The sequence below is a fragment of the Bos indicus x Bos taurus genome, chromosome 1, assembly GCF_003369695.1.
Source record: "Bos indicus x Bos taurus breed Angus x Brahman F1 hybrid chromosome 1, Bos_hybrid_MaternalHap_v2.0, whole genome shotgun sequence".
Taxonomy (NCBI): Eukaryota; Metazoa; Chordata; class Mammalia; order Artiodactyla; family Bovidae; genus Bos; species Bos indicus x Bos taurus.
The window spans coordinates 127,255,549-127,277,109 of record NC_040076.1 but is presented as its reverse complement, the minus strand read 5'-3'; the positions used below and the strand labels follow the sequence as shown (position 1 = coordinate 127,277,109).

Genomic DNA, 21,561 nt, shown 5'->3' with positions numbered 1-21,561 from the left:
TATTTGTACTTTTGAGATCTATCCCCTAGCAACTTGCAAGATTATTAATAACTTTATTAATACTGTATTAATAACACAATATTATTAGGTTGTTATTATTATTCAAGGTCAAAGGGATCTGGTTTTGCCACACTTTGAACTAAGGGATTTTTCTGCATTTTTCTCAGCTCACAATCAAAAAAGTTGATTTTGTCCATCATTTTTCTCTACAAATATGTTTTTGTTCATAACCCTCTACTATCTGCAACTCCTTGTCTGGAGTAAAATAAGAAATGTGAAGTTGTCTGATTTTACAGGAAAATGGGTATTATAGGCGGTTTATACCCAATGCAGAAGTGTTCTGGGCACTGAGGGGTGTCTTGTGAGGAACACAGACTCTGGAGCCCACGGCTCTGCCTATTCCCAGAAGGCATGAGCCCTCTCTGCATTTGAGCCTCCTTGGCTCTAATGTGGGCACACAGGGCATGTGCAGAGGTGCTGAGGACTAAGCAGACTACCCAGGGGCAGTACTCACACAGCACCTGCGGTGTGAACTCCATATCTGCTGTAGTGGTGGTGGTACCAGTACCATCCTCCAGTGGGGGTCTTTGCAGTACCCCCGACTCCTGTCGTCCTCATGCTGGCACACACCAGCCTGGTACCCACGTGGAGAACTGGAGGGGAAGAGGGAGTGGGTGTATCTGGTGAGATCTGCCCAGTCTGGACTCTCAAAATCCACGCTGAGATCGCAGAGAGAAAACGGGTTTTTGTGAAGCTCGGGTTTGCTTGTTTGTTTTTACATATAATTGTGGATATTATGGCCATGGATGGACAGTGAGCCAATTTCTGGGTCCACTGGAGTTTGTGCCTCTGTGGTTGGATCAGACGTTCTGGCAGCTCATGGGGGATGTGCCTCTGTGGTTGGGTCAGACCTTCTGGCAGCTCATGGGGGATGAGCTGCCCCCAAGTGGCAGGTCCCAACTTCCCATCACTGTGGTAGGTAAGCTTCGCTCCGCAGTAGAGGTGACATTGCCAGTCTAGGGCTGTGTCTGGGCCTAGAAATATTTTGTGTGGCCATCCTAAATTACAGTAACTCAGACATGTCACATAAACATTTTGAATTCTTGGCTTTTTTGGAAAGGGCAGGGAATCTGGTAAGGGGGGCCCACATTCCTGCTGGGAGCTGAGGTCTGAGCTGAGCAGTGGCCTCTAGTGTGTGTCTCTGGTGTCTGTGGGTGCCACCACCCTCCCCCTGCCGCCGCTCCCATCTGCTCCACACTGGTCCCTTAGGGTACCTGCCTGGCTGTGAGGCATTGGAGTTTGCAGCCTCTGGTTTAAAACACAGATGTACTTGTGATACTAGAAGTGGTTTTCATTCATGCACTGGTGGTCATTAGCTTTTTAAGAAGTTGTTTAAAAACAAGAAGTCATTTGCCTTGAAACTAGAAGTAGAAATAGAGTGGTCGTTTCTAAATTTACTAGCTATTATCCCTTATCAGAGCTCTTCACATACTGAAAATATTCATTTGCAGATCTCATCATTTACCACTTCTTAGTAGACACAATCTTCTTCTTCCAGAGCTATTCCATAAACACGGGATTCCTCTTGAGTCTAACTGGATCTTTTGACTAAGGGAGCAGGGAGCCAGGGTGAGAAACCTCGGCAGACCCCATCCAAGAAGCCAGTGTACTCATCAGTTTCTCTTAGCTTAAGAAAAACAAGCTTCCCCGATCCTTCTCTGGGCCTGTTCTGAGCTCACACTGGGAAAGGTCAAATAAACACAATAAATCCATTAGATGGCCTTCATATTAAGCCCCTGGGCCTGATGCTGTTTAGCAAGAGGCTGAAGTGATGCTGTTTCCCAAGTGGAAGGAAGTTGGCCTGACCTTGGCGATTTGCTAGAAAACAGGAGTCAACTGTGCCAGCTGGCCTGAGTCGTTGGGAGGAGCTTAGTCCCAGAGCTGCGTGGGAAGGGGTGGGTGGTTCTGTGGTTGGACCTGGAATGGGGAGGCCCCCTCGTGTGGTCTGCACCTGTTTCCTTCTCCTCTCCAAGGTCTGCAGGCCAAATCCCGGACAGAACCAGGTGGATTGGGCAACCCATTAGTAACTGACCCCATAGGCAGAGCCCCTCACCTGGGCCACCTCACAGCTTACCTGCCAGCCAGGGCTGGACTTTGTTGGGCCAGGGGCCCATCATTGGTCCATTCAGGGGCCTCTAGTGCACAGACAGCAAGCTAGCACCACCGCCTGGAGCTGGGCCAGGGTCAGGGGCTCGGGGCGGGGGAGCACTGCCACCGAGCAATGGAGTCAGTAGGGCTGCATTTCCAGTGCAGACTGCCACGCCACCTCCCAGGAGAGTTTGACTACAGAACGTGCCCCGAACCACACTGCCTGAATTCCAGTCCCATTTTCACCACTTAACTGCGGCTTTCAGCCAGTTATCTGGGGCTTGGTTTCCTCAGTCTATAAATGGGCTCTCATGATAGCAGCTGCCTCACTGGGTCATAGTGAGGAGTACGTATAGTAAGATATAAAGTCCTTGGGACATCTCATGACATAGGAAGTACTAGGTAGGTTCTTGCTCTGACTGTTCATAACTATGATTATTTCCAAAAGTCCAACCAAAGGGCCCAGTAAGAACACCAAGATGGGCTTTGAAAACCTACCAATATTCACGCTTCTGATGAAAAGCCTGGAAGGAACGTCCCCCAAAGTAGAAGAGGCAGATGGACAGGGCTGGATCAGGGTCCCCTGGGGCTGGGTCCAGACCCCTGCTCCTAATGCACTGGCTGCTCTGGCCTGCTCAGACCTCTGGTCGGAATTATCTGTGGCTGTCGACACGCAAGCATCCCACACGGGGTGTCAGGGCCTAAGCTCACCACACCAGCTGCCTCTTTTTTTTTTTTTTCCTCCACGTTTTCCTAAAGGACTAACTGCTCTGAAAACAAATATATGCCAGGTCCTCTGCTGGGTGCCTCTGCCACCCTCTCATCCTCTCCCTGCTCCCCTGTGAGGCAGGGGTTATCACCCTTCTACAAAGGAAGCATCTGCCACATGAGACCAGGATTAACTCCACATCTTCTCACCCCAGACCTGCACTTCTCCTTTCTAGTGAAGTGATGTCTTCTCCTGAGCTATACTACATTCTCAGCAGGCGAGAGTGTAATTACCCATCAACTAGAATTTAACTGTAATTCATCTTCCAGCCAAGCTCTCATTTGAGCCAGACTGAGGTCAGCTCGTGATTTCCCTCATTAGCTTTTGCCCTTTTCCCTTTTTTTTTGTTTTTAACAACTTCTGATGGGCTTCTTGGGTGGTGCTAGTGGTAAAGGACCCACCTGCCAATGCAGGAGACAAAGAAATGGGGGGTTTGATCCCCGGGTTGAAAAGATCTCCTGGAGGAAGGCATGGAACCCAGTCCATTATTCTTGCCTGGAGGATCCCATAGATGGAAGAGCCTGGCAGGTTATAGTCAATAGGGTTGCAAAGAGTTGGACACAACTGAAGCAATTTAGCATGCACACACGAACTTCTGATACACAGCGTTGGTTGTTTGTTTATTATTAACCATAACCTTTGGTTGCAATACACTATCATCATTGATCCTGTGCATAGCCCTCTTTCATTCTGCTTTGGTGATTCCTATATTTCTTTCTCTCTAATTTAATGCCACCATGAATCCATCAGCCACCTTAGGACTAGAACATTGACAACCAGGCACCTCTGTGCCTCCCTGGTCCAGCCTTGCCAACCCCCACACCCTGCCTCAAAGCCACCACTCCTGAATTTTGTATTTGCCATTCCTTGTAGATTTTTTTAGGCACATATAGTATGTGTCCAGATAATGCCTTGTTTAATTTAGCTCTCAGACTTCCTAGTTTGCCCCCTTCTGTTCCCCTACCACACTGTGTTCATTAGCACGTGAGTAGTGAAAGTGTCAGTCACTCAGTTGTGTACCGCTCTGAGACCCCATGGACTGTAGCCCACCTGGCTCCTCTATCCGTGGAATTCTCCAGGCAAGAATACTTGCCTGGAGTGGGTAGCCATTTCCTTCTCCAGGGGATCTTCCTGTCCCAGGGATTGAACCAGGGCCTCCTGCATTGCAGGCAGATTCTTTACCATCTAAGGGGAAGCCCGTTCATTACCATAATTTTAAGTAAACCTGCTCTCAGGCTGGCAACTCCTGCTCTCCGCACACTCATTCTTCTTCTTTCAAAAGAGACACTTCAGGAGGAATGGGGGTCCCATCCCTGAGGGCCCCAACCTTGCCCTGGATGGGATGAGCACCCTGCTCCCTGCTTTGGTCTTCGCATGTTGGATGTGCTTCTTTCAGTAGGGGCAGCCGGGTTGTTCCCATGGCTGCAGCAGCAGAGAAAACTTAAGGGTGTTGGGATGACCCGTGGTGTAGGGTGCGTGCCAGCCAGGCCTCCTCCCGCTCCCCCAGGGCTCCTCTCCCCACATGACCAGGGGCTGTCCTAGCCCAGGGGCAGGGTGTCCAGCCATCGTGCGGCTCCCTGGGGCAGGCTCCAAACTGAAAACAGTCAGATTTTATGGGAAATTTTTTAGCTGAGTCAGGAGCATCCCTCCAGCTCCAGACCAAGGAGCCATGCAGAGTGTTGCTAATTCTGTCTGCCTGCAGGAAACTTGCTGGAGGCTTCTTGAGCTGGGTGGTAGGAAAACTTTTAAATTCATTCCTTGCACCAGAAGAGCTGGGCCATAGTTTACTTAGTAGAGATGAAGGCTCGCTGCAGCTGCCTCCCTTGCCCCAGACACCAGCCCCCCTATTCTCGTGGGCCCAACCCCCACGATGTCCAAAGCAGAGCCATGGGGCTGGGCACAAGGCAAGAGCCAGTCCCTGCCTGTGGGATCTCACAGTCCTCAGGGGCGAAGACGACGTCACCACGACATCAGGTGATGCCCAGATGTCACGTGGGGTGGGTCCATCCCCAAATGCTCCCAGTCACCCAGATAGGCACTTGACTAAGACCCCTAGGGTACAGCCATTTCCAGTGAGAAATGGACACTGACTTATTTTAATTTAACAGACTAGATTTTCTCCAACAATTGATTGTTGTTGCCTCAAAGTATCTGCTGGAAAACTGTGAACTTTCCCCATGTTACACAAGAGAGATTCTTTGAACACATCTTAGAGGCATGCCTTCAGAGGCAACAAACATCCTTCTTACCCATCACTGGAGCTAACTCTTATTCAGCTAAGAGAGCTAAACTTCTCTTAACTGCTGCCTCCTCCAGGAAGCCGTCCTGGACACTCCGAGGCTGGCTTAGCCGGCCCCTCTTACTGGCTCCCACAGCTCCCACTGCAATTCCTTCTCTTATGCATAGACCCCACTGGGCTTATTTCAGTCTCCCTGTCCTGTCTGTCATCCTGTGAATCTCTGTGTGTCTGGCTGTGTACTCAGGACCTGCAAAGCACGTCTATACGTAGAAGTCTGATGAATACATGCATGAGTGATGAGCATCAGTTGGACAAGACTTTATCCTCAGAGTCCACAAACATGACATTAGAACTCGAGTATCCCTCCAAACCCTTCTTGAGAAGGCTTTCATTAAAACAGTGATGTTTTTTGTGCCTTGGCTTCTCCATCTGCAGGATGGACCAGTGAAGTTATCTTCCATGGTTCAAGTTTGCTGCTGAAGCAGACTGGCCTTGGCCTTGTACTAGGGTGGAGGCTGAACTTGGAATCCTCTCCAGTACAGCTTCCCACACCCGAGCCAGGCTCTCAGAAGCTGGGCAGGAGATGGGAGCATCTTCCTTCTCCCCACTGTCTCCCAACCCCAGCACATAGAGGCTTCTCCAGGCTGCCTCTGCTTGGAGGTTGAGACTCCTAAACAGGGGCCAAGGCCATGAAGCCCCCAGGAGGGAACTCCCCAGCACCCTCCTGGAGCTATTCATTCATCCTCACAGCTGAGGGAGTGCAGCAGCTAACACCTCCTGGCTTTGGCGAGGCCAGGCATGGCTGCAGAGTAAGCAGAACAGCACCTCCAGCCCTACTGAGATCTTGGCCAGCAGGGCAGAGAGTATCAGTGGAGGAAAAATCCATAGACAGAGGATTCAGGTCAGCAGATCCCTTGTTCTTTTGACAGTTCTGTGGCTAAAATGAGCCTCACCTGGTACAGCCTCTGAGCTGCCAGCCTTGTCTTCCAAATAATAGCAGGTGGTAACCAGCTAGCCTCGGGCTTCCCTGGTAGCTTAGCTGGTAAAGAATCTATCTGTAATGCAGGAGACCCCCATTCTATTCTTGGGTTGGGAAGATCCTTTGGAGGAGGGATAGGCTACCCATTCCAGTATTCTTGGGCTTCCCTGGTGGCTCAGATGGTAAAGAATCCACCTGCAATGCAGGAGACTTGGATTCGATCCCTGGATTAGGAAGATCCCCTGGAGGAAGGCATGACAACCCACTCTAGCATTCTTGCCTGGAGAATCCCCATGGACAGAGGAACCTGGTGGGCTGCATCCATTGGCTCTAAAGAGTTGAAGGTGACTACACACGCACCAGCCAGCCTCAGCAACACCTCCCCCAGGAAGCCTACCTGGCCTGTGCCAACAGCTTGGGAGCCACGACCCTGGGTTTCCAAACCTCCCCAACATGTATCTCACAGGTCTCCTTGGCCTTGCCATTCACTTTTTCTTGTGCACTGAAGCCTAATTTGATTGGGTTCAGTCAGAGTCCTTTCACTGCCAAGATGAAATGTGACTTATGTTCCGCCAAGCGTCAGCTGGTGGAAAGGACCCCCAGCCTTCTTGCCAATCCACTTGCCGCACTGGTAGAAGCTGAGGCCCTGAGGAGGACGGGAAGGCCGCTCTGCCAGATGGTGGCCGAGGCCAGCCAGAGCCCAGGGCTGCCAGCTGCTCGGTCACTTCCCAGTCAGCTGTGAGGTGGAACAGGACACACATGACCTGAATGCCAGAGTCTTCTTGTGCCCAGCTTGTTGTCCAGCTCCCAGCCCTGCACTTCCATTCCCCGGCCACCCCATCCCGCCTGCCCCCATACTCTTCGTCCCTGGGAATAATGAATTGCTCAGCTGGGTGAGGAGGGAGGCGAGGAAAAGCAGTGCTGATGGGCTGAGCCACAAAGAGCAAAGTAATGGCCACGGAGGGGAGGGGAGAGGCAGTGGCTGATCGGCAGTCACTGGGTTCCTGGAAGGGGCGTTGAGGGCGATGCTGAGGTCTGTGGTGTGGCCCAGGACGTGGGCTGGAGGAGCGTGGCCCTGAGGATGAGGCAGTCCAGAACCAGGAGGTTGAGTGATTGAGAGGAATCCATCTTCAGGGGGTGGCAGGTATCAGTGGAGAGGGGACCAGGGAGGCCAGGCCAGAGCCCCGACAGATGAGGGGCTAGAGGCCAGCAGATGACAGCTTTGAGGATCAGGAGAGGATGGAGCCAACTGGTGTGAGTCACAGAGGAGCTGGGACTTCTTACAGCAGATGGAGGCTGTAGAGCTTGGTGTGTGGCTGACGAAGCAAGGGGTCCTGCCCACCTCCTGCCCTGAGTCACCAACAGCCCCCGGGGAAGGCTGAGGGGTCAGGGGTGTCCTGGGAAAGGATGCTGGGTTCAGTTAGGGTGGGGTGCCATATCTGTGTGCAGCAGCACTTCCAGAGGGCACAGTGGAAGGTCTGAGGCTGGGGGAGCTGGGGCCTGGGGTCGGAGGTCAGGAGGCATGGAGCACTATGCGGGGCAGCACTTTAGAGACATGACAGCTGCTGGATGGAGGCTCTTCCAAGCATCACAATCTAATGGGTCTTCATATCACCTACTCTACCTTCCTTTGCTTCTGTGTTCCATTTACTCTCCCCATTTCCTGGAAGCTTGTGCCATCGTGTTTCTTGAATTCCTTTTTCATTTTGCTGGAGTATCTCCTGAAGTAACTTTCAGGCTGGGTGGGCAGAGACTCTTCTTTTAGAGCCACGGAACACATCTGAAAATGCAGCTGCTATTCACTCCACGGCAGTGTAGTTCCCCTCTGCTTGGGAGTACCGTGGAGTCTTTAGGTGAGAATCATTTGCTGCCGAGTCCTGGGTCAGGGAGCTGGTGGGTGGGCCAGCCCCTCGGGCACTTCCACCTCATAGACGTGTCTGTGCCCATGATGCTTGTTGGCATTGAACAAGCATCTGTTCATCTGAAGATGCTGCTTTTGTCCAGGCTGTAGTCACAACCTTTTTTTAATTGGAAAAACAGTGAAGCTTGCTAAGAGAAAACTCCAGATTCTATGAGCTTTCTAGATGTAAGCTGAGGTCTCTGTTGGCCGTGAGAACGCTAGTTGGTAGAGGGGTGCTGTATTTTAGAAGTGAGCTGGTAATGACACATCCCTCCATTTGTATAGTTAGCTAAGTGGGTTGACACCTGACAGATGCAGTCCTCGAGGGTGGGGGAACCACCTCATTAGGGAGGAGGTGACACTTAATTTGAGTCCTGAAAGAAGACCTACAGATGTCTGGCAGGCAGTACAGGGAAGGGTGTTCTAGCTGAAGGAACAGCATGAAGGGAGACCTAGGGGCATGCAGGCAATGCTGTGAGTCCTTAGACACCAAAACCGTAGTCTGTGGAAAGTGATTAGCACAGTGCCTGACACGCAGAGTGTGGGTGTGCTTGCCCACATGTGTGTCTTCTCTTTCTTTCCCTGAAAACAAAGTGTCTATTCAAGTTCAGATTTCAGAGCTCTCACTGAAAGCTTCCCCCATCTACTGACCATCGTCTAAACTGTTTCAAAAGAATTTCATATCTTGACCTTTAAAATGTTCATCTTTTTTTTTTTTCAAAATATGATTGCAGGAATGGGGGTAGGGTGATAATTGGTATCTTGGCATCTCCCCACCATCAGCAGAGGAGGCTTCTAGGGGCCCAAATAAGGAGCTTAAGGCACCAAGTGCCTCGATCTCCACTGTTTCCTTCACATAGACCATCAAAACCAGAGGAGCTAATGCACCCATTTTATTGACAAGAAAACAGAGCTCCTGGGAAGTTTTGTAGGTCACGCAGCAGGTAAGTGGTGGAGAATTATCGAAAATTCAGCTCACTGGAGAACTTTGGAAATGATTGCCTTGTGATATTTTTAGCACGGAACCAGACATCCAGCCCTGGCTCCAGTAAGTCTTCATAAAGAGTAGAGCATTGTCAATTAGGATGACGTACTGGGGCATTTTTATGACCATAATAAGTAAATTATTTACTATTTTTAAAGGTTCCTCTTGGGCTGATGACATAAGACATACTGTAGAGAGAACGCCTTTGCAACAAGAGGCATGTTGTGTCATACCATCGTCACAAGGCATAGATGGAGGTGTTGCTACCCCCGTTTCACAGATGAGAAAAATGTGACTGTGGGAGGATGAGCCAGCTCTCTGGACCACTGGTGGTGAGAGCAGGAGCTGGGATTCCAAGCCAGCCCCTTCCACCGATTTTGTCTGGTGAGGGCAAAAGGTGGGAAGGTGGGAAGGTGCCTCGCTTGTGTTGTGGCCACAGCCTCCCACCAGGGAGACAAGGCATTCCTAACTCAGCCAGTGATTAATTTTTTTAATATAAACTTGAAGTATAACATATAGGATGAAAGTATACTAGTTTCAGGTGATTAAGCCTGATGGTTTTTACAAACTAAACACACTAGTATTGCCAGAACTCAAAATCAAGGAGCAGAACAATATCCAGTCCTCCCTAGTCACTGCTCCCCAGCATGCCCGATTTCATGCCCAATGTCACCACTGCCCAATTTCATCATCCTGCTATTGAGCTCTATGCAGATAAGGTTTCACCATAATGTACTTTCACTTCGAATTATTAAGAGTGGTTCATCCATTTTTTTAAATGTAATTGTGGTTCCTTTGGGCTTCTCAGGTGGTGCTAGTGGTAAAGAACCACCGGCCAGTGCAGGAGACACAAGAGACCTGGGTTTGATCACTGGATTGGGAAGACCCCCTGGAGGAGGAAATGGCAACCCACTCCAGTATTCTTGCCTGCAGAATCCCATGGACACAGGAGCCTGGCAGGCTACAGTTCAAAGGGTCACAAAGAGTCAGACACAACTGAAAGCGATTTAGCATGCACACATGTGGTTCCTTCATTCTCATGGCTGATTAGTATTCTACTATAAGAAGAGACTGGGGCCTTCCCAGGTAGCTCAGCTGGTAAAGAATCCACTCGCAGTGCAGAAGACCTGGGTTCGATCCCTGGGTTGGGAAGATCCCCTGGAGGAGGAAATGGCAACCCACTCCAGTATCCTTGCCTGGAGAATCCCATGGACACAGGAGCCTGGAGTCGCAAAGAATTGAACATGACTGACCAACTAAGCACACACAGCATGAGAAGAGCCCACTAATCACCCCTGAGAATGAACAGCTTAGCGACTAAACACCGCACACACCGCACCATAGGAAGACACAGCTTGTACGTGCACTCCCCCACGGGTGGAGAGTAGAATTCTTGAAGCATCCGAGCACATGCATTTTGGTGAGCCTGTATATACCAGGGGAGGCTGTGGGCCATAGGTGCAGTCTCAGTAGACACTCCCAGTTTTCCAGAATGGTTGTGCCAGTTTACACACCCTCCTGAAGCCATATGCACGCTCCAGTTCCTGCACATCCTCACCAGCATTTACCACTACCTTATTTTCACTTCAGCCATTGTTGTCGGCATATAGCAGAGTCACATCATGGTGTTAATTTGAACTTCCCTGATACTTCTTGAAATTGAGCACTTTTTCATGTATTTATTGGTTATTTGGAAATTCAGTTTTGCAAACAATGATTCCTTTTTAAATACATTTTTGTCAGAAAATATTTCTGAGAGTAGCTCCCACGCTGAAAGATGCTGCATTTCTCTTCCCACCTGGGTGATCATTTCTTTTTTTTTTAATTATTTTTATTTTTGAATTTTATTTTATTTTTAAACTTTACAATATTGTATTAGTTTTGCCAAATATCGAAATGAATCCTCCACAGGTATACCTGTGTTCCCTATCCTGAACCCTCCTCCCTCCTCCCTCCCCATACCCTCCCTCTGGGTCATCCCAGTGCACCAGCCCCAAGCATCCAGTATCGTGCATCGAACCTGGACTGGCGACTCGTTTCATACATGAAATTATACATGTTTCAATGCCATTCTCCCAAATCTCCCCACCCTCTCCCTCTCCCACAGAGTCCATAAGACTGATCTATACATCAGTGTCTCTTTTGCTGTCTCGTACACAGGGTTATTGTTACCATCTTTCTAAATTCCATATATATGCGTTAGTATACTGTATCGGTGTTTTTCTTTCTGGCTTACTTCACTCTGTATAATAGGTTCCAGTTTCATCCATCTCATTAAAACTGGTTCAAATGTATTCTTTTTAATGGCTGAGTAATACTCCATTGTGTATATGTACCACTGCTTTCTTATCCATTCATCTGCTGATGGGCATCTAGGTTGCTTCCACGTCCTGGCTATTATAAACAGTGCTGCGATGAACATTGGGTGATCATTTCTAAGCCTTGACATCTGGCAGTTCTGAGAATGGCTCCAAAGCCAGAGGGAGCAAGAAAGAGGAGCTGGGGGATGGCCCAGGCCACACTGGACATCCTCAGAGCTCTGGAAGCTCCACAGCCATGGCAGGAATGTTCTCTGTATGCTTTGGGGTTGCTGTGAAGTCATCAGTTAAAGTTCCCTCAGAAATTAGGAGAGATGGTTTACATTTCACATTGAGGGCTAAAGGCACACTCTGAACTCCAGCCCCTCTTGCTTGCCTCGCTTCTTTTGGAGTTTGGGCTCTGGATTGATTTCAGTGACTATGGAGGAATGGGGAAAAACAGAGCTCTTTCCCTCTCTTCAGCTCCTAAGCGGGCAGGGAACACACAGAATTGAGTTTGCTGACCAGGCTTAGCATTCTGGACATTAAAGACCTAGTATGTGCCTGGAGCTTTAAAAGCTCTTACAAAAGCTCTTAAATCCTGGCAGTGATTGTCAAACCTTAACAGCTCCAAATTTTCCTGTTGCAAAATGCAAACCCATCTCCCATCACTCAAAGAAAGAATTGCTGTCCTCCCAGCAGTGCTTAGTCGCTCAGTCATGTCCAGCTCTTTGTGACCCCATGGACTGTAGCCCGCCAGGCTCTCCTGCCCATGGGGATTCTTCAGGCAAGAATACTAGAGTGGGTTGCCATGCTCTCCTCCAAGGGATCTTCCCAATCCAGGGATTGAGCCCTGGTCTCCCACATTGCAGGCAGATTCTTTACCATTTAAGCCACCGGGGAAGCCCGGCCTCCCAGCAGACCCCATCTCATTAACAGCCCTACCCAAGCTCATCCTCACAAAAGGTGACCTGGATGGGGAAGAGATAGTCAGAGGTGCCAAATGTCTGACACCTACTATGTGCTGGTTACTGTGCCAAGTGCATTATACTTTCTAACTCATTTAACTCTCATCACAAGCCTCTTGCCCTGTTCTCAGGGGGTTTACAGGAGTATGGGGAGCTAAGCCAGAAACCTTGCCAGTTGAGAGCAATTTATTTCAATAGCTTGAAACAGCTACAGAAGACACACCCCAAAGTAGCAAGTCAATTCATTCATTTAATAGACAGTTTCTGGACCATCCCCCTGTGACAGGCCCAGGCTGGGGGTTGGGGGCCCTAAGACAGATGTGTCAGGCTGATGTCTTTTAAATTCACCATCTCCTTGTAATTGTAATTTAACAATGAATAAGGAGATAAAAGGGACAGGACAACTAAATGCAACGAATGATTCTTAGCTGGGCTCTTCGGCTAGAAAGGACATTTTGAAACTGTGGGTGATCCTTGAATGGGGCCTGAGTATCATTAATCCATGGCAGTAGTGCTGCATAATCTGGTTTAATGGCTGCACTGTGGTACATACAGGAGAATGACCCCATTGCCTATTTGTTAGGAAATGCACACGAAAGTAATTAGGGATGATGGGGCATCAGGTTGGCAACTTACTCTCAAATGGGTCAGGAAAAAAGTTCTTTGTACCATACTCACAAACTTTCTGTAAGTTCATTGTTTTTAGAATAAATGTTTTTATTTTAAATTTTAAAAATAATGTTATGTATTTATTTATGGCTACGCTGAATTCTTGTTGCTCTGAGGGCTTTTCTCTAGTCGTGTTTGGCAGGGGCTGCTCTCTAGGTGCCAGCTTCTCACGGTGGTGGCTTCTCTTGTGGAACACGGGCTCTAAGTGCCTGGTCTTTGTAGTTGCAACGCACGGGCTGGGTTGTTTCAGCTCCTGGGCTCTGGAGCACAGGCTCAGTAGTTGTGGTGCATGAGCTTAGTTGCTTCATGGCATGTGGGATCTTCCTGGATTAGGGATTGAACGCATGTCTCCTGCATTGGCAGGTGGATTCTTTACCACTGAGCCACCAGGGAAGCGCTAAAAAAAATTTTAAGGTAAAAAGAAAAAAATGAAATAGAAAGTCCTTGCCACATTTGTCTGGGTGAAGGAAGAGTACACTTCCAGTCAAGGTGGTGCCCAGGCCTGTTCCACCAGTACACCAAGAGTGGGGACCAGTTTCCCTAGCTCCCGCTATGCACCATGCCCAGGGTGAGGCGCTGTGCTTTTATCATTGCCTTTAATCTTCTCTGGGAACCTGGGGATTGTTGCTCCATTTTACAAGTGAAGAAACAAGTGCTCCCAGTGCCAGACAGAGGCACAGATAGAGTTGGCAGAGTTGGAGCTTGAAATCAGGGACTTCGAATTCCTGGAGATCCCCCAGAGGGCATATACCAGAAGAGGGGGGTGTCTGATGGCCCTGAAGAACACGAGAAGGGGAATATGGCTGGCAGGGTCCACGTTGAAATGGGCAGGTGTGAGAGCAGAAAAGGCGTCTTGGTGGCAGGGCAGCCCCTTTCAGTTCAGTTCAGTTCAGTTCAGTCGCTCAGCTGTGTTGACCCTGTGACCCCATGGACTGCAGCATGCCAGGCCTCCCTGTCCATCACCAACTCCCGGAGCCTACTCAAACTCATCTCCATTGAGTCGGTGATACCATCCAACTATCTCATCCTCTGTTGTCCCCTTCTCCTCCTGTCTTCAGTCTTTCCCAGCATCAGGGTCTTTTCAAATGAGTCAGTTCTTCACATCAGGTGGCCAAAGTATTGGAGTTTCAGCTTCAGCATCAGTCCTTCCAATGAATATTCAGGATTGATTTACTTTAGGATGGACTGTTTGGATCTCCTTGCAGTCCAAGGGACTCTCAAGAGTCTTCTCCAACACCACAGTTCAAAAGCATCAATTCTTTGGTGCTCAGCTTTCTTGATAGTCCAACTCTGACATCCATACATGACCACTGGAAAAACCATAGCTTTGACTAGACAGACCATTGTTGGCAAAGTAATGTCTCTGCTTTTTAATATGCTGTCTAGGTTGGTCATAACTTTTCTTCCAAGGAGCAAGCGTGAAAATAAAAGATTTTCATGGCTGCAGGCACCATCAACAGTGATTTTTGGAGCCCCCCAAAATTAAGTTTCTCACTGTTTCCACTGTTTCCCCATCTATTTCCCATGAAGTGATAGGACCAGATGCCATGATCCTAGTTTTCTGAGTGTTGAGTTTTAAGCCAACTTTTTCACTCTCCTCTTTCACTTTCATCAAGAGGCTCTTTAGTTCTTCTTCACTTTCTGCCATAAGGGTGGTATCATCTGCACATCTGAGGTTATTGATATTTCTCCCAGCAATCTTGATTCCAGCTTGTGCTTCATCCAGCCCAGCATTTCTCATGATGTACTCTGCATAGAAGTTAAATAAGCAGGGTGACAATATACAGCCTTGATGTACTCATTTCCCTATTTCAAATCAACCTGTTGTTCCACGTCCAGTTCTAACTGTTGCTTCCTGACCTGCATACAGCTTTCTCAAGAGGCAACTCAAGTGGTCTGGTATTCCCATCTCTTGAAGAATTTTCCACAGTTTATTGTGATCCACACAGTCAAAGGCTTTGGCATAGCTGATAAAACAGAAGTAGATGTTTTTCTGGAACTCTCTTGCTTTTTCGATGATCCAGCAGATGTTGGCAATTTGATCTCTGGTTCCTCTGCCTTTTCTAAATCCAGCTTTAACATCTGGAAGATCACGGTTCATGTACTATTGAAGCCTGGCTTGGAGAATTTTGAGCATTACTTTACTAGCTTGTGAGATGAGTGCAATTGTGCAGTGTTTGAGCATTCTTTGCATTGCCTTTCTTTGGGATTGGAATGAAAACTGACCTTTTCCAGTCCTGTGGCCACTGCTGAGTTTTCCAAATTTGCTGGCATATTGAGTGCAGCACTTTCACAGCATCATCTTTTAGGATTTGAAATAGCTCAACTGGAATTCTATCACCTCCACTAGCTTTGTTCATAGTGATGCTTCCTAAGGCCCTAAGGCAGCCCTTTAGGTGAGTGCAGACCTCATGGTGGGAGAGATGGGCATCGGTGACCTGAAAAGTGGTTGGAGCCAGAGTAAGAGTCTTTGGACTGTGTGAGCCTGGGAGGCAGGAGACCCTCTCCTTCTTCATACTTTAAGTGATCTTTCCTCACTGCATGGTGTTTAAAGGAAGCAGCGTGAAGCTCCACATACAGGCTTTTGTGCTGTGCTTGTCCAGACAAGCCTCTTTCCCTCTGAGCCTTAGTCTCCTTTTTTCTGAAGTAGATGGTGTCAACTCTAAATGAAATAAACCTAACATAGCAAAAGGACAGAATAGAAGCTCAATAAATGTGGCTAAGAGATAAGACAATTTTCAGTTTCTAGCTGCCTGAGTCCAACTCCCAGCTTTGCCATTTACCAGCTGTGTGTCTTTGGACAAGTAACTTACCTGCTCTGTATTTCTATTTCTTCCTCCTTAAAATGGAGATGATAATAGCTCCTACCCAGTTCCTATGTGAGTGGGTCCAGCCATGTCTGACTATGACCCCATGGACTGTCGGCTCCTCCATCCATGGAATTCTCCACGCAAAAATACTGGAGTGGATTGCCATTCCCTTCTCCAGGGTATCTTTGCAACCCAGAGATCGAACCCAGGTCTCCTGCATTGCAGGCAGATTCTTTATTCTCTGAGCCACCAGGGAAGTCTAAAGAGCACGTGAGTTGGGACAGATAAAGAGCTTAGCACAGCACCTGGCTACGTAACACACCTTCAGTAAACAGTAGCTACAACTGTATTTCATCTTTCCTGTTGCCTGCTAAGTAAGTAGCAATTTCTCATTAAATGAGGACTTAAGGTTTTTTTCTCCCTAATGTCCAGTGGCACAGGCAGCAAGCACTGGTTCTATAGGAACTAAAAGGAGATCACAGGAAGGTCAAGAGGTCAAAGATGGGACAATTCAGGTGGAGAGGCAGGGAAAGGGGTCCACAGAGGCCTAATTTTGGGGACCGTGCAAAGCTTGGATGGAACCAGGTGGGGAAAGGGGGAAGAGAGCTGGGTGCAGGGGTGTTGCTAGGGGAGAGATAAGGACATCTTGAGATGGATGTCAGGTGTTGGCCTAAGCATGTTGACTATGTGACCACAAAACTCTGGGTGAGTGATCTGCTTTCTAGGCCTGGGAAAGAAGGGATGTCTGGGCCTCCCTGGTCAGCTTAAAGAGTTTGTATGAGGATGGAAAGAGGATACAGAGCTGAGAGCATTTAAAACCACCAACACTCCACCCAGATATGCCACCAGGCAGCCTCGCCCCACATGAAAGACGGCTAGGTATGCTCCTGTGTGTGGCTCCCAATGCAGCAGTCTGGCTTTGATTTTAAGGGTTCTTCCCATTAACTCTGCAACTCCAATAAACGAAAATTCCTATAAAATGCACTCTCAACACTCCCCCATTCTTTCCATTCCTTGTGATATTATTCCTATCACAGCTCTTGTGTTAGTGCTTACCACTTACAGTTTTATTGTATCTTAGCATGTTCTAGAATGCTTTTTAAACATCACATGTTCTATTGACCAAAAGAAAGTGCTAAGATGCAGCTGCAGGCCTCTAGCATGTTCCTGTGGGCTTGGGAAAACTAGGGCTGCACGAGCCACATGAGACAGCAAATGCAGCATCCTCTTCATTCCTGATCCAGCTGAGTAGCACCATGCCCCTCTCTCCAGACCTCCCAGCCTGTCCTATCTGACACCTCTATGCTTTTACCTGTTCTCTCTGCCTAGAACACGTCTCAACTCACATCACATAAAACTCCTATTCACCCTTCAAAACCCCATTTCAGGTATCCTCCCTTTAAAGCTTTTCAAACAATGGCCTGGCTTCTGTCCTTGTGCATGTAACATACTGCATATGTTACACTCTACTACAGTTATTCATGTATTTAAACCTCCAGACGTCAAGCCTTCCTCCTCTTTCAGGGCTGTCTTTGGCCTTGGCTTAGAGCTCTCTGTACTGGACTCTCAGTATCCCCAGAGTCCGACCAGAGGGCCTGGAAGAGAATAAGAGTTTCATAAGTGTGTCTGCAATAAACCTAGTTAAAGCTTGGTCCTAGGTCCAGAGGTTCCATGGTGGATGACTTTTAGTTCATGAATTTTTTCCAGAAATAGACATTAGAAGAAAATGCATTCTTCCACTGACTAGCAAAGGAGATTATGAGGAGAAGTTTGAAGGTTTAAAGACATTCCAAATAGCCCCCGCCCCACCTGTTTCTAAGAGGATACACCCTAGGTTAGCTGCTGTTATTTTTATCATGACCTGCAATGAGAAGTATTTTTTGCATTGAGACACGATGAACACCTACATCGGAAAGAGAGCTTTCACGGAACAGTACTCACCCCTTACTATGGGCATACCTCTCTGTTTTGTTCTTTTCTTTCCCTTTCTTTTCTTTATCGCTGGTCACCACCCAATGAATTGATTCCATGAGTCTTTAGTCTGTTGCACCCACAGTTTGAAAAGCACTGCTCTAAGCCTTCAGTTTCTCCTAATATGACCAGAGAAAGCTTCTCAGAGGAGCTCAGGGCCCCGAAGGGCAGCCCCGGGGCAGGCATCCGGGACTGTGCATGGGGAGGACGGGAGAGATGTGAGGACAGGCTCTCACAAGACTCTAACCCTCCTCCCTCTCCTTGCAGCCGAGCCCCTGCCTCTGATGGACCTGTGCCGGAGATGCATCCGCCTGGCCCTGGGCCGCCAGCGCCTGCAGGACATCAGCTCCCTGCCCCTGCCTCAGTCTCTCAAGAACTATCTGCAGTACCAGTGAGCCGGGGACAGCGGGGGCACCCACAGCCTGGGCCTGTCCCTTCTCGGTCACACAGTGCATCAGGAAGGAGTCTCCCTCCCCACCCTGGTTCACCGGGACATTCAGTTCTTTGAAAGGCCAGGACGTCTTCCCCAGTTTGGAAACACAATGTCTGTTGCCAAAAGGATTTGCTGCCTTGGAAGCCACCCTCTGAAGTCAGACACCTCTTTGGAAGCCAGGAAGAGCCTGGAGCCTGCGCCGGGTTGGAGATCCTGCCCCACTGAGCAGGACACAGCAGCCACTGATACTGATCCGCTAGCCTGTTTCCTTATTCAAGAGAATGAATAAAACATTTGGGCAGGAGACTTTGTGTTGTGGCCCCACTGCAGACAGGGCCAGGGGAAAATTGGCCCGCTCTGGGGAGAACTTTGCCTCTAAATAATGAATGGTGAAAGCAGCTTGATGCGTGCCCTTTGGGCCCCTGCCCCTCCCAGAGCAGCAGGATTGTCAGGACACTTTCAGACTCTCTGCCCCTTTGAAAGACTTGTGACCCAGGGATGCCCAGCTGTGGAGTTGGCGAGCGGACAAAGCAGTGTTGAGACTCGTCCCAGCTTACCTCTCTGAATGTTGTTTACCTCCCCTCTCATGCATTCCCCTTCCTAACCCTGACCCCCAGTCTCTGGATGCTCCAGGCACCTCTCTTCAGGGAAGCTGAGTCTGACAAATTCACCCCAGGGAATGAGTGTCTCCTTTATTATTGTTGTTATTTTAAGTAGTGATGCATTTTAAAAGAAGAGTGTGGTGAGAGCAGTACTTAGTCCACAGGTGCTATTGGGGGGCTTGGGGGCCTTGTGACACCCGAGGGGGTGATGTCCTTGGCTGGGGAGCCTTCCCGGGGGGCTGAGGGTCTCCAGGCAACTGTCCATTCAGGATGCAGTCTGGCTGCCACAAAGCTTTATTTGAGCGAATTATTTTTTCACTTGAGGAGACTCAACGCGAGTTTGCTTCTGTTTCACGTGTGTGTGTGTGTGTGTGTGTGTGTGTGTGTATGCGCGCACGCGTGCCCGCGCATGCGTGTGTGACGTGATGTGTATTTATCAGCTTGGGGCCACGGGGCAGCCTTGTAAGTGGAAGGGTGGACATGGGGCACCTTCTCCACCAGCCTGGCCTGTCCTCCCTGGGGACCCATGCTGCCGCCACCGCCGCCACTACCACAGGACATCTCTTGTGTTCCCAACACTCCCTGCCCAGACCGATTTTTAACTGGAAATTGTCGCAACAGTGGGACACCAGAGCCTCAGACGGCACTGCCTCCTGCCACCTTAATGTGAATTGACTGATGAATGAAGAGCGTTTCTAATAAAGTCTGTCGTTCAGTCCTTCAGCTGTTTATTCACTGCTTTTTGGGGAGGGGCTGGGAGAGCGTCCTCTGTCAGCCTAGCTGCCAAACCCTGAGAAGGCAGGCCTGTGCTTCCCTCTCCAGGCACGTCCCATCTCTTCTGTCTGGTTGTCCCCATGTGAGCCCAGACTCTAGGCATTTTACAAAGGCCTGCCCCAGCCAAGAGAACGGGCCTGGGACTGGGGGCCATATAAGGCTAACTACAGTGGTGGAAAAACAGGCCAAATTATGGATGCCAGCACTGTGATATCCATGGGATGGCTCTTCAAGGGGCACAGGGTGGAGCAGGATAAACCCGAAGGGCCAACAGTTTCAAAGTGACCCAAAAGTGGGGTTGGATGCAACTTTGGCGGGACATGCCATCAACAAGGAGCAGTGCAGATTGCCAAAGGGTGAGTGTGTGGGTCAGCCAGGCTCAGAGTTGGAAGGAAGTCAGGAGTCAGTTCAGGCCGGGGTCTAGGCCAGGACAGGTGCAGTATCCATTCAGCAGTACGGGCCATCAACATGCACTCTGCCAGCCTCTGAGGACTGTGAGCTCAAGCAGATCCATCCCCAGTGGAGTCATTCATGGCACAGCCTAATGAAGGAAGAGGGAGCTCTTGAAGGGATTGGGGCAGATAGAGCCTGAAGGGAGGGCTTCCTGGAAAAGGCACTTCACAGCTGTTTCTTTAGGGAAGACAGCCCTGGTGAGGATAGACCAAAAGAACCAGACGTGCTGCACCACCCCCAGGGGCCGCATCCCCCACCACCCTGACCCCAGGCCAGGACTCAGCCTCAGGCAGGTCTGGGGTGTAGAAGGCAGGTGCTGCCTCAGGCTTTGGGGTTAGAGGCCTGGGTTTGAATCCAGATTTATATATGCCATGACCTTGGATAAGTCACCCCCTTCTCCACACAATATATGGGCTGGACCAGGTTACCGGAGGGTAAGGACCCTTTACTCAACTCATAAGGTCCCAGTTTCAACACCAGCTCTCCAGCTCCACTGTATCCTGCTCATGTAATTGCTTTCCCTCAGCAGTGCACTCCAGTCCTCACTGCACATTCTCCAGGCTCACCCTCCCCAAAGAGCTCTGAGCCACTCTCTTCCACGAAGCCCTCCTAAACCCACCCACCAAAGTCCACCTGCTCTGAGAGTCAGTTCCTTGTCTCCCGGGCTGACGATGCCTCTCCTGGCACCTAGGACCCCTGCCCAAGCACGTGAACTGGAGCCCCTCTCTGCCCTGTGACCTCATTTGCTTTCGGTCCATGAGCCTTGGAATGGTAGGGCCTGGGCCTGCTCCTACCTACATAGCGCTGGGACCAAACACATGAACTCAGCAAAGGCCTGGTGGCGGGTAGAGGGGTCCCATCTACAGTTAGGGTGCCCATAGAACCTGCAAGGAGAATCCGGGGAGGGGAGGCAGGCGGGTGGCAGGGAGGAATTCCTGGATCCTCTGGAACCTCAGGCCTCTGACTCCCTGGCCATTCTGCAGGCATTGTTGGGCATTTGCATGCACCCAGCACTGCCTGGGGACAGGACGGAGGTGTGGGCTGTCTGATGGAGCTCACATTTTAAGGAAAAGATGATGATGCAGAAGCAAAACAACTGTGAGATGACGTCAGAGGGAAAAGGTGAGCTGGGCCAAGGGCACCAGAGTGGGGAGCAGAGGGATCCCATTGCTGAGGGCAACCAAGGAAGGCCTCTGGAGAGATGCTGAGTTCTGGAAAAACACAAGGGAGCCAAACAAGTGATAGGGAGTGGATGGTGGGGCCCCTCTCGATGAGGGGAACTTCCGGCTGCCCCATTCTGCTCCAAGCGAGAGGTTCTGCGTCCCTGGGAGCTGAGCTGAGGTCGAGAGCCCCTGTTCTCTTCTCTGCCCCAGGTTCCCATTCAGATCGCCTGTGTATGTGCAACACACATCCAGGTTTCCTTGTATGTTGGTACCTCCTACACACACACTTGGACTTCTCTGGTGGCTTAGTAGTAAAGAATGTGCCTGCCAAGCAGGAGATGCGCTTTCAATCCCTGGGTCAGGAAGATCTCCTGGAGAAGGAAATGGCAACCCACTCCATT

At 49.5% G+C, this 21,561-nt stretch overlaps 1 protein-coding gene across 1 annotated transcript in view; it reads left to right on the top strand.

Moving 5' to 3' along the window:
• The window catches only part of SPSB4 (splA/ryanodine receptor domain and SOCS box containing 4), an 86,741-nt gene extending 67,248 nt beyond the window's left edge, over positions 1–19,493 (top strand). The window contains exon 3 of the mRNA XM_027544805.1: positions 18,003–19,493. Coding sequence (XP_027400606.1) covers positions 18,003–18,130 — 128 coding nt within the window. The 3' untranslated portion in view covers positions 18,131–19,493. The remainder of the gene's footprint in view (positions 1–18,002) is intronic.
• Positions 19,494–21,561: the final 2,068 nt, after the last annotated feature.